Source organism: Prorops nasuta, unplaced genomic scaffold, assembly GCF_024137725.1.
Source record: "Prorops nasuta isolate Cenicafe-Biocafe unplaced genomic scaffold, Cenicafe_Pnas_1.2 PNAS00003, whole genome shotgun sequence".
NCBI classification, from domain to species: Eukaryota; Metazoa; Arthropoda; class Insecta; order Hymenoptera; family Bethylidae; genus Prorops; species Prorops nasuta.
The window spans coordinates 11,199,425-11,212,670 of record NW_027116800.1 but is presented as its reverse complement, the minus strand read 5'-3'; the positions used below and the strand labels follow the sequence as shown (position 1 = coordinate 11,212,670).

At 33.7% G+C, this 13,246-nt stretch overlaps 1 protein-coding gene across 1 annotated transcript in view; it reads right to left on the bottom strand.

The window, feature by feature from the left end:
- LOC136785818 (solute carrier family 7 member 14) overlaps nucleotides 1-13,246 on the bottom strand; it is a 73,087-nt gene that overhangs the window by 18,512 nt on the left and 41,329 nt on the right. Inside the window, exons 3-4 of the mRNA XM_066747099.1 lie at nucleotides 7,923-8,076; nucleotides 4,120-4,350 (exon numbers count right to left, since the gene is read on the bottom strand). Of these exons, the coding sequence (XP_066603196.1) occupies nucleotides 4,120-4,350; nucleotides 7,923-8,076 (385 nt within the window). The remainder of the gene's footprint in view (nucleotides 1-4,119; nucleotides 4,351-7,922; nucleotides 8,077-13,246) is intronic.

The following is a 13,246-nucleotide window of genomic DNA, read 5'->3' as shown; positions in this document are numbered from 1 at the left end:
GGAGTAAAGGAAACGAGTAACGCTGTAAGCAGTGGCGCAGGCTCTCAGGAGAAAAGTCATCAAGATTGACGAAGGAGCTCAAAGAAAAAGGTCCAAGAAGACCTTTCAAGAAATAGAAAACCCTCAAATTTTACCAATGAAAGCTATTTCAAATTAATTTATATTTAATCCGGGTAACAGTCTGCTCTATTCTTTGAAGCAGAATTTTTTTACGTTTCAGTGGAGCTTTTACAATACTGTAATCTCGGCTATAATTCTTTTGTCATACGTATATATACGCATATAATACAGGCAGAAATAAAGGTAAAACTTTCGTATATAGTTTATTTTTTAAATTGGTATAGTAACTTTTTATATCCGCAATACTGCAGCCACATCGATCGTTGAGAAATTAGTTGTTGAAATTTGTGTCAGAATCGATTCGCTTAATTCATCCCAAGAGTCCATTCCACTACCTTTAATAGGAAAATATGCAAACTTGTGTAACGATCTGGTCAGTTTCTGGATAGGATTGACGAAATGGATGCACTTCGTTGCAGATTTGACTAAAATTTTGAAACTAAAATTTGATGGATCAGCGGTTTCATGCAGTTGGTCAGATTTTTCAATGAAATTCCGAGGAATACGTTCGTTAGGTCAGCAACAGGTTTACATTAAGTGGAATAAGTAAAAGCTAGCCTACTGAGGCAGGTTTTTGATTGATTTGAAATTACTAGGAAAGAGTGAAGAGAGGCTTGTGTGGAAAAGGAATTGAATTTTGGACGTAGTCGAGCTTTTACAGCATCTTCTTCTTCTTCGCAATCAATTCATTTGTCTCTGAAGGTATCAGGACGTACGCGACACATTGAATTTTCTCTTGGCTTTAAGTAAAATCTATCAGGTTCTTCATTTTACCAAGTTCGTCAGATTGTGAATTGAATCTTGTTTGCTTTTATACATCCTTGCAATAGTCAACCAATCGAGAAAAATCCACGTGCTATTTTTTCTATTACTCAATCACTCTAGTAAACTGTTTGTTTACTCCTTATTGCCTTACTCATATTTTCCATTGGATTAATTTCCTCTTTTTCCAAACTTTTAGTATTATTTTCTCCAGCTCTCAGTATCGGATTTATTCTATTTATTTGCGAATCCACATACACATATATTGAATTTAATTACTCGAGACATGTCCTAACTACAGATCACCATTAAGGTCATCTGGAGTATCTTTACTATCTTATATTACAATGATATTTAACTTCAAGAAATATTGGAAAATCATGCTGAATATTAAATTACCATTTGCAGTGATTATTGTTATATTTTAAAATTCATTTCTTACTCCTTATGGCTTTACTCACGTTTTCCATTGGATTAATTTCCTCCATTTTTACGCATTTATTTACATTTTCTCAAGCTCTTAGTATCGTTTTTATTTTATATTTATTTACGAATCACTGAATTCATTTACTCGAGACGTATCTTGACTATATACAGATCACCATTAAGGTTATTTAAAATATCTTTAATAATTTATAATGAACGTTATTTAATTTCAAGGAATATTGCAGAATTACACGTTACGTTAATTTACCATTTGAAGAGATTATTATTATATTTTACAACCGATTGACTACTCTTTATAACTTGACTTATATTTTCCATTGGATTAATTTTTTCTTTTCTCACACTTTTATTATCATTCCCCTCAGCGTTCAATATCGGATTTACCTTATTTATTTGCGAATCGCTGAATGTATCTATCCAAGACACGTTCTGACTACAGATCACTATTCAGATCAGCGAAGATATCTTTAATATTATGTATTCCATGCAATGTGTGATATCTAATTTCAAGGAATATTGGAGAATTCTACTATATTAAAATACCATTTTCAGCCATTATTATTAAACGCTCGCTTGACTTTGCCTTTAAGAACGGAATTTTCTTGTAAATAATTAAATTTTCATTAAAAAAAATTCATCTTTTATCAATTTGGAGAATTTATGAAAGAAAAGTAGAACAGGATAAAAGGTTGCTTGGTTAACTCAAGAAAAGTTTAATGCGTTTAAGGCTGAGTAAATAGAAAAATGGGGCTGAAAGCGCTCTCTGCTTTTTACTTTATGAAACTCTCGGAACAAGGTATTGTCGATGCTTCGGTTATAGCAAAAATTTTTAAAATCAAAGTGCATACCTAAATATAGATTCGAATATTTTCTGGACCAATATAAACCACTCAAAACTGACAAAATTTAAAGCAATAATAAAAAAGATTGTTGCTTCGCGTTCTTAGGATAACTAGAATTCGCAAAATTTGTGCATTAGAGATAACGGGGAAGTATGGTAAGGGTGGGGGAGGGTGGGAGTGAGAGGGAGAGCTAGAGAGAAAGAGAGAGCTCTATAAATAGGTAACTGACCGTAAATTTGAAGGGTAGCAAACGACTGCCCGTTTTGTGTATTCCACTCTTTTTTTACGAGCTAGTCAAAGTGTCGACGAAGAGTGCCCTTGGAAAAGTAGAAACATCTCAAAGAACTTTTACCTCTCTTTCACACCTGAATACACCTTCAAAAATCTAAACCAACTATGAAAATTTCATTTCCCTATTTTTCAAATATTAAACAATCCACAAAATTATTCAACTAATGTCAATAAACATAAGAGGAAAAATGCAACAAACTCAGAAGTGTGTGTAGAATGTTGAATAAATCACAAAGTAATATGTAGCCTGTAAGATTAATGTAATGCAAATGAGATTCTGGTCTAAAATTATAAGGACTATTATTGGAATGACTGAAAATTACAGAAAAACTTGAGGCTTCGAAAAATGAATAAACGAATTATTGTAAAATCCACCAAATTATTCAATTAAGGTTAATAGACAAAAGAAGAAAAAAATACAATAGAGTCAGAGGCAAAAAATATCGAATAAATCACAAAGTAATTGTATCATTAAAGTAATGCAAATGAGATTCTCGTCTGTAATTAAAAGGAATATTTTTGAAACGAGTGAAAATTGCAGAAAGACTTTTGGCTCGAATGAAAATTAACAAACACATTAATCATAGTGACTGAAATAAAAATGACGTATCGAGGGTTGTAATGTGGAATAAATTATGCATCAATTGCAAAGTAATTTGCAAGATCTGCTTTAACGAGAGGCAAATGAGTTTTTTGATGAAAAATATGCTTGCCACGCGTATATTTAAATACTCAATACGTTTTCTTTGAGGTATCTCAGGGGAAAATAGCAGGACCTAATAATAGATTCCAGCGCTGGCAAAGCTGATAACATTTGGATAAGATAAAAAGGGCTCGATTCTGTGCTGAGTTTTAATAATATTGCCATTTATACACACACACCTACACTCCCATCTACATACACACATATACGTGCATAATATTCTTCCCAACTTTTGCACTAGTTTATTTGATCATGCCATGTACGAGAGTTCATTCTCGACTATGCTAATAATACGAGATTTTCTAATATCTCGATAAATTCCAGTGGAAAGCTGCTGCGGCTATCTACGCTTGTATCGGCATTCCCAATAATGTTGTCTGACTCTCTGATATGATAGTTGAAATTTCATCGCGATTTATCGGCGATTCGCCTCCATCAATTTTATTGCCATATCCTTCTATAGAAATTCTTTACATATTTGCTTAAAAGTGTATTCAAACAGTATAATTTTTTGTAAAAAAAAATACAAGTGTGATTCAAAAAGAACGTTTAAAAACAATTTCAATAATATTAACCCTTAGCTGGCTCACTCGCCATGTACAAGATTGTTGGCAAATTGGATCTTTTTAGATCCGAAGCACTAAAACATTTGCTACGATCGAGGATAAAATAAAATTTATATATAATGTTTTTAAATGTCACTTTATCAAAATAGACGATGGAATTACCAAAACTGAATTTTAAGGTTCTAAGAAAAATTGAGAAATTGTATATAAAATTGAAACAAATGTCTTTTATTACTATACTATAATAAAAATAAAAAATTTTTTAAATTTCTAATATTTGGTCAAAAGGTTTAGTTTTAAATTCGAAAGAGGATTCATAAGCTAGGGTTGTTTATGGACCAGAGAGGTAGCTAAGGATTACAGTCGTTTTAGTTTAAAATATACTTACCAAAAAGGGTACCAATGGTGTTGGCAATTGCCCCGGAAATGGCTCCGTTCGCCAGGGCATCGAGACAAGCGCTAAGGGCACAGGCACATGCACTCGTACCTATAAGATACTCCAGCACCATGTTCCATCCAATAATGAATGCTATTAACTCGCCCACCGTCACATAACTGTACATGTAAGCGCTGCCAGTCGTATGAGGCACTCGAACTCCAAACTCGGCGTAGCACGCCCCTGAAACATAATAAAAAGACACAAAATTATTCTTCAATCACTTTCAGTCAAATTTATGTAAAACAATGTAAAAAATTGCTTTGAAACGTTGTGAAATTTTTAATAAGATTTCGTTATTGATGTCTAAAATAGTTGGGCAGGGAGGGAGGGAAGGGGAGAGGGGGAGATGGATGGATTTCCCGGCAAAGTTTTAACAGGGCGAATTTAGTTAGTATTCAGCAAGTTCGTTGAACCATATGCGCATTGGAAGTATTCCTGGATGCTATGGCACACGAGGAGAATACTGTTTGTTAAACGAACTATCTGTGCAAATTGAATATGATACAGCATATACGTATTTACACAGAGATACTTCAAAGAAAAATCTTTTTATTTCATATATAAAATGACTAAAAAATTTCCAGTTGCACTTTAAAAAATCATCGAGATATAAGATTATTTATACATATGTATACTGATTTGTATCAATACTATATCTGTTATTTCCTTTCGAATCACATATTTTTTATGGCATATATTCAGTGAAAAAAAACTAGTCAGAAAAATTGAGATATATTGAAAGATATAGAGTTTTACGATATTACGATTCGTTTACTGGCAGGATTACAGCTATTACGTCAACGGTGAATCATAGTGACGAGTGAGAAACGCATTTTTTTAAATACCCACCATCGACACAATAACGTGTCTCTTGTGATATAGAGCTTTAATAAAATCACATAACGCTCTGAATGAAACAGTGAGACTGGTTTTGCGATTTCATAACCGCGCTTTTAGATCCTATTACACCTTTATTAAATATATTAACGCAACGACGTGGTAGTTTTTTTATTGATCCACCATTAAAAGCAGAAAAAAATTGATCCAAAAGGTAAAACGACCGTTCCACCGAGAAAGAAAAGATCCAAGAGAAAATGTCGTTTGTTATATAATTATTTAGAAATGGCAAAGAAAATTCGCAGAAATTGAAAAGTACGAGGAAAAAGCTAAAACGCCAGGAGCAGGTCTAAATAAGCTATTTTCTCCCCTTTCTTTTCGACAAACAATTCACTCCACCAACTTATTCAGGTTGCGTTATGGTACAAAGAATATTAAAATGTCACTGAGCTCGATACAGGACGTGTAAAAATGTAAAATTCATATACTTTGACAGCTTATTTAAATTCCATTAGAATACCGTGGGTATATCAATGCATTAACGATTTTTGCGTGAAAACAGAAAAACTCCCCCCCCCCCCAACAACGAGTCAATAAATATTATATATATTTTTCAACGTTGGATGTTTTTTAATGAGTCAATTTCCTTCTTTAAGCTTACAATAATTTACATATTATTATTATCAAATTTAGTATTATGGAAGCATGTAAAAATAACCTAACATGACAAAGTGTGTTATTAATTATATTATATATATATGTGTGTGTTGATATGCAAAGTTAGTAAGCATCGTCATAATTAAATGACTCTTTGATCTAATATCATTAGCAATTTTTGAGGTTCGGTTATTTTTTTTTTCTTTGACGATGATAATGAATGAACGGTACTTTCCAACAACTTGTAATTATATATTAACCGTAAAACAAACTGATTAAAGTGAGCGGGGAGCAGGGTGTTAAAACATAGAACCAGCTTAACCCCATTATTAATTCATTGCTGCGGTATAGTCATCCTGTAGATACCTAATTAGCGTTTTATCCAAAAGACTAGTAATTAGCATGCGGTGGCACGACTTAAATCGATTAAGTAGTCAACCATCTCTTTCAACCAACTTTTTCACCCGAAACACCCAGCCGAGCCGCCGTGATCAGGATCGATCATTCTTATTATTTATAGCCTATTTATAATCCAACCTAACTTTCCTTAACCCCTTCAAATCGATTTACCACCTTCGAAATTCGACATTTATTCAATTTCTAGAGCCAATATACTTTTTATATTATTCAGTTACAAAGTTTGTTGTTTCCAACCTGTTCCTTCAATTTTTTAAACAATATGTATTATTATTATTTAGCTTTGTGTTTGTTGGAAAATGAAATTATTACTACGAATTGTTGACAATGGACAATCAATTTGCAAAAATCACAGTTTTACCAGTATAGTTTCACTTCAAGTAGTAAAAGCATGAATTGATCAGGCTATACTTATACCGTATCGTAGTACAAACAAGACTATTTAAATGTCTACGAATAATTTAGTGAATAGAGATGGCTTAATACTATGGACTATATCAAGTACTATGTGTATAGTAGACCATAGAAGAGACGTATATTAGTGATGAAATTTGAAAAGTGGAAATATGACGATATAACGCGACATGTGGAATATAGTCTTTGACTTTTCTCGTAATATATAGAAGGAGGGTCGTTTCCTTCCTTATCCAGAAGTGACACCATCGTTTTTTCCCAAGGGCATACTGTGCCCATACTCACGCATCCTCATCCAGTTTAGAAATTTTCAACAAGTCCTGCAAGGTGTTCTCAAAACTGGAGTTTCTACTCGCCAGTCAAACCGAATTTGCAAGATTTTTCGATAGACTATTCCTTCTCATTTTCCCATATCGGAAAAATATCCACCTTTGCAACTTGGAACTTTAACCCTGCTTTCTTCGTCTTTTCACTTTCGTGGTAGGGAAGAAGCCCCCTCCCCCAGGCCTTATAATAAATTAGGACGTTAATTACTTTTTTTCAAATAAAAAAAAAGTTCTAATCAATAACAAACATAAAAATAATTAACCAGTGAAATTTGAAAGGCAAGTAATCTATGAATGAAGCGAATATACAAAAAAATTCTTAATAAAACTATTCTTTCTAAAGTACAGTAATTCAAACAAATTCTAAGATATAAGGTTTTCTAATATCTGGCTCGAAAGATGGGAAACAAAAATATCTCACAAATATAATTTCTAACAATTGTGCAATTTTATTTATGTTGTCGAAAATTCAAAGTAATTTACTTTATTCTTATATTGCTAATTGTTTTGCATTAATCCAATTACAAACTTTTTATCATGTCTTTACAATAATAAAAATCTACATTTATATTGCTTCTCTAATTTTCACACAATTTAACCATCAATGGTAAATAGCAATTTTTCAAGCAAACTTAACGGATATAATTCAAGGAAAGTATTGCTGTCAAGTTTCCTTGCAAACACGAAGCGAAGGGCATAAAATATTCTCTTTGCATTGGAAGCTTTTAGGTATAGAATTTTACTCTCATCGATCGAACACGATCCATGAAGTAGAATCTTAAAAAAAGAAACCTACGTTAGTCATAAGTGATGGTTGTGAGTCTATTTATTCCATCGAATTGTTTTTTACTTCGAGGTAATAGTTAGTTGTCTCGAAACTTTCAGCAATTAATTATGTATTTTGTATATAATATTTTATTCAAAAGTTTTATTATTCATATACGATATTAAAATAATCTGAAAATAGATTTTATCGATTATTTACACAAATATATATATATTTGCTTCAAACGAAATTGTAATATTATATTACTATATGGTTTCTTTTTTTTTTATAAATTGTTGAAAATAATTAGAACCAAAAGTAATTTGGGTACTTACCAGAGAAAATGGAAGCAATGGCTGCGATAATGAACGAGATGACGACGCCTGGGCCAGCGACGCTACGCGCCACCATTCCTGCGACTAGGTACATCCCTGTCCCAACGCAGGAGCCAACTCCTAGTGACGTCAGGTCCAGAGTCGTCAGGCACTTCTGCAAATTTCATTTGACACAAGCTTACTTTAGTCAGTCTTGAACAAGAACCACTATTGATTTAATTCAGCACTGAGATTCGTTATCAAAATTGAAATGACATATATAATACTAAAAATAAAAAAAAATGAATGAATAAAAATGTACTACCTCTCAGGATTGTATAATTTAGTTTAAAATAGGTGGATAAAAAAAATGTTGCTATTCACTATTGCGTAATATAAATATTTTGTATGACCACTTTAAAACATGAAATCCATGCATGATTTTTAAAAACTCGTAAATTTTAAAGAATTTCAAATTAATACTCGATCAACATTTCGTTTTGCATTTCTAGAATTTCTCGTTTAGTAATATTTTCTCCACTTGTTTTTATAGTTACACCTATATTTGTGTGTTTGTACTTTTAGTTTGTTCGTCGACTAATATTCGTTGTTAGACACAGTGCGAGCCATTCGGAGCTTTCGACACGTTCGGTAAGCACGAGGGAGAGTGCTACTATACATATATATAGCAGGACTACTGCACGATCTACAAAATATTCCAAGCAAAAGAATGAACGCAAACACAGCGTATAGAATAAATAGAGAAACGTGCAAATGCTTGAAGGAGCTGATCGATATTTCAATAAGAATGGTTTTATCGAATCGTCTCCTTTTCCTATATCAATATAACAGATAAATATACAGACTCCATAATATTAAAGGATACAGACCCGATAAGGTTCTTGAAAAATGATTGTTTAGCGAATGATCCGGCCTTATCACGGAACGATAATTCCGAGGAACGTCGATTAATCGTGCTATAAAGATAATAATCGAGGAGAATGGAATGAGGATACGTGCAGGTACGTTGATTAATCTGGTATATGTGAATCCTTGAACTTTTTCAATTCAACTCGACCGAATATCCATTATCGTATTGCTGCTTTCAAAGAGTCGACGAGAAAATGAGAGGGACAAAGGGTGGACAATGAGAGAAAATAGGAAAGAGACGACGAGGAAACTGGCATACACGAGGATCAAAAGGTATAATCAATTAAAAACAAAGGAGATAAGAGGATAAGTGCAGCAGCTGCATTTTGCTGGCTAAGCCTTTTGTGCACGGAACGTCAACGATCTATATGCAGTTGCACGCAAGCTGAGCCTCGGAATTCTCCACCTGCTCTTCGTATTATACCACCATTGCTATCTCACTGGTCTCTTTCATTTTCTCCTTCTTATACTTTCCTATACAACCCTCTCAATTCACTAGACTCTCCCTTTCTTACCACTTTCCGTTCTCATTTTTCAAGCTCTGATACATTAAATATTCAATTATTATTCATACTCTTTCCTATATTAATGAAATTCTAAATAATTTTTGTCATGTGACTACGATAATTTTAGTCAATTTTGTAACAAACTACTGTTGACATATAAGTTTATATATTTCCAATTTTATAAGAATTTGGTAATAACGAGTAACTGTAGTTATCCTTTCGTAGGTCCATGTAAATTTACAATGATAATCATTGATTATCAGATTTTCCACAATTGTCGTTGTAACGTTAAAGCAATTGTTTACAGTTTATCACAATATCCAGACGAGGAAAGAAATTTTAGATTAATTTGAAATATTTGTTTCTACTATCGAGCCCTTATAGTTTCATCGTTGTTACAAAACTGGTCGTGCAAAGATGTAATTATTGAACCGAAATGTTGAATCGGTGTTTACTAGTTTTATCGGTGAAAGGGGAACTGGGAAATAATGTCCTATTATATACCATAAAGTAATAAATTCCGTGGTAGGGAATTTAGCGAAGCTGTGGTAGGGAGAGCTGGGTCTCTTTTTTCATCTCTTTTGTCTCCGAGCTCCATTCTTTTTCCCTTCGGAAAGTTTCCTTTCCGCTCGTACAGGAGCCACTTTCTATACTTTAATCCGCGGTACAAGTCATTCTGCTTTATCCGCTCGTGAGCGACGTGCTTAACATTCGAGAACAGATGGAATTGGAAATTACTCGAAATAACCTTAGTTCATTTACTTCCATTTAAGTCTATTATTTTCCAAGATTTTAGCTCTGCTCTTTCCACGCTTGGCTCACCAATTTCTTGCATGCGATGTGAGCCAGCCTATACTATATTCCTATACTACTTGCTGCCATTATTTTTCCACCACTCTGCAGCCCCGTCCATAGCAACCTCGTTAAAACAATTACATCGTATACGCGTTGCTATATATACTGCAATATTTTGATTATTATGTATACTAATTACATTTACATCGAAATAACAATTTTCAATCCATCGCGCTATAATATTCAACGACTAAATATTTTTAACAGTTTATTTTTAATCAGTAATAATATTTATTAGCATCGATGAAAATTAATTTGATAATTTATTTTCATTGTTGATGGAGGAAGTGTTTGTAGTTTTTTGGAGCAATGGCACTGGTGGGGCAGGGGGAAATGTGGCTGTCGATAGTTGAGTGAATTCCGAGTGCAGAGAATTGTCTCGGTTTAAGAATAAAGCGATTGGGTATGACGAGCCATGGGACTTTTTTCCCCTCCTGAATGTGATAAATAAATATAGAAAAAAAGCCACGTACGTGCCTCGCTCGGCACGGTGAGATGGGTACTTTATTGGAAAAGTTTCGAACATTTGTCGGAGGCGAGTGCAAAATCGGCTTTCAAAAGCCTGTGCAGTGCGCAAGAGATAAAAGTTTCTTGTTGCGCAATATTGTTGTTTGTGTATTTGTTGCCGTTCGACAGACCATGACAAAGTTGGAAAGAGAAAAATCGTCACGCTGCTATGGAGAAGGAACAGGTTTAAGTGAGATTCTCGAAATGCTCGTGGGACTATAATGTTATAAAAACATATCGATTGTCTTCTTGTCCACTGCTGCCTCATTTTCAACGAGACCTTTATTCATTATTTTCTCTACGCTTTATTTGTCCAATATTATATACAAACCACTAATCAACCCTCTCTATTTTCTTAAGATAAATAAACCAAAAAAATAACTCACAACTATACCATTTTTTTTTAGGAAAAATCGGGCAACGCTATGAATTTTCCATTTTCCAAACATTTTCCTACGATACTCCATCGTTGTTGGTTTGTTTGTTGTTGTTATACGTGACAAAGTTGGAGAGAGACAAATCGTCATGCTGCTATGTAGAGGGAACAAGTTTAAGTAAGATTCTTAAAACCCTCGTGGGAGCGTATAATGGTATAAAAACATATCGATTTTCTTCTTGTTCACTGCTGGCTTATATTCTGAACGAGCTTTTTATTACCCCTTTTCTGTGTACCATAATTGTCCTATACCACACACCACTGCCCCACCCCCTTTCTTAAAAAAAAACTAACTTGCATTTATGCAAATTTTATTTTTACAAAATATTGAATCACCTTATGAATTTTTCATTTTCCAAAAATTTTCTCACGCTAATTAGATGAAAATTTAGCAATTGTTTGGAAAACAGGTTGTATGCTGTAAGGTATGTATGACGGACGACATAACGCATAACGTTCCTCGAAACTTATTTGACATCAGTTTCGTATGAGGTTAACTCCAATTTCACACGCACACATACACACACACACACACACACGTTTGTAACGCACTCGGTATCCATTTGATAGCTGCTTCACAACAAAACGTACGTTACATTCACTGGAATTTCATTCGCGCTACACTGGTCTTATTTATCATTGTCTTGTACCACTGAAAAGCTTCCTTTTTTTTATAGAAACAGGAGAGTGAATAATTTCCATCAAAATTCGTGAAAAAAGGGAACGTCAAAACAACAATATTTGATAAACTAGACACTCTTGCTTATCACATTCGAAACTGTCAATGTCTTTTTGTTCTCATCCATAAAACGTTCATCCTATTACGTGTGAAATGTGTTGAATTTTTTTTAATTTTAACCAAAGGACAATAAAGATAGATCCAATCACATTGATTAGAATTTATCGTTACAGATTATTCATAGCTTTCATGCGAGTTTGGAATTCAAAATTAAAGGTATATTAGACTCGGTATATATTCCTTATGATACAAAATTTATTCCTAAACTCTCCTCGAGGCTCGTCGAGAAAAATGATGTCATCTAAAAATAGGCCCACTACTGATAATAAGAAAAAAATTGCTGGGATATTGTTCGAGGCATTTGAAAGCTCCAGGAAAATGTCGACAGTGAACAGAGATTTTATGCGAGCTTCTCGGAAGTTTTTCAAGAAAAATTATGTCGTTTAATAATAGACTCTGACGAGGATAATATACCACGGCTGATCATCAAGCTTCGCTTCACTTATTTTACCATGCATTCGAGAAAACTGAAATTTCGTAAGATACTCGAATTGATAACGAATAAGAAAATTACGTGCGTGGTGTTTTTTGCAAGGGAAGAGGAAAATTGGGAAAATGAGAGTAAATTGATGCGACGGGGAAGAAAACCAGAGGTGAAAGTGGCATCACCGTGCGCAGTATCCAGTTAACCGGGAAATTTTTCACTTTAACGATGGAAAAAGAGCATCGTTAAGAATTTGCGCATGCATCCGACATTTTCTACTTTCGTTTAAGCGAGTTCAACGATGAGAATGCCTTGCCTCAAGAATCTTCTCGCTTTGCATCGTTCTCTCGCTTTACGCTTATCACGTTTTCTCATCTCCCGTAATTACTGCAATAATATCGTACGCTCCAAATAAAAAAAATCGTCTTGTAGAACAAATTTACACAAAACAGATCGAGTTACGGCTCATTGCTGTGTTGGTTTTACGAAAAGAACCAGTAGGAAATAATTTAGTAAATATATAACCAAAATTCGTGCAAGTGGAAAATTGTTGAGTATATATATACATGTATATATTAAAATAATCGTCTAAAATTTTATTAAACAAATTTACGTGAATCGTATGGGTCTTTCAAATGGTATACTTATATAACCCGTATATATGGTTAGTTTCAAAAATAACAATAAGAATATAAATAATTGTCGGCAGTTGTAACAGTAATAAAGAAATTTCAAGAAACTGCACCCGATAGGTAGTGCGCTGAGGGGTGTCCAAAGGGGATTGGAAAACTTTGGCTGATTCGGGAGGACGAAATCCTGGACAAAAAGTTTGTCCAACCTACGTGGAACAATGCCAGCGATTTACCACAACGCTTCCACTGCCAAACT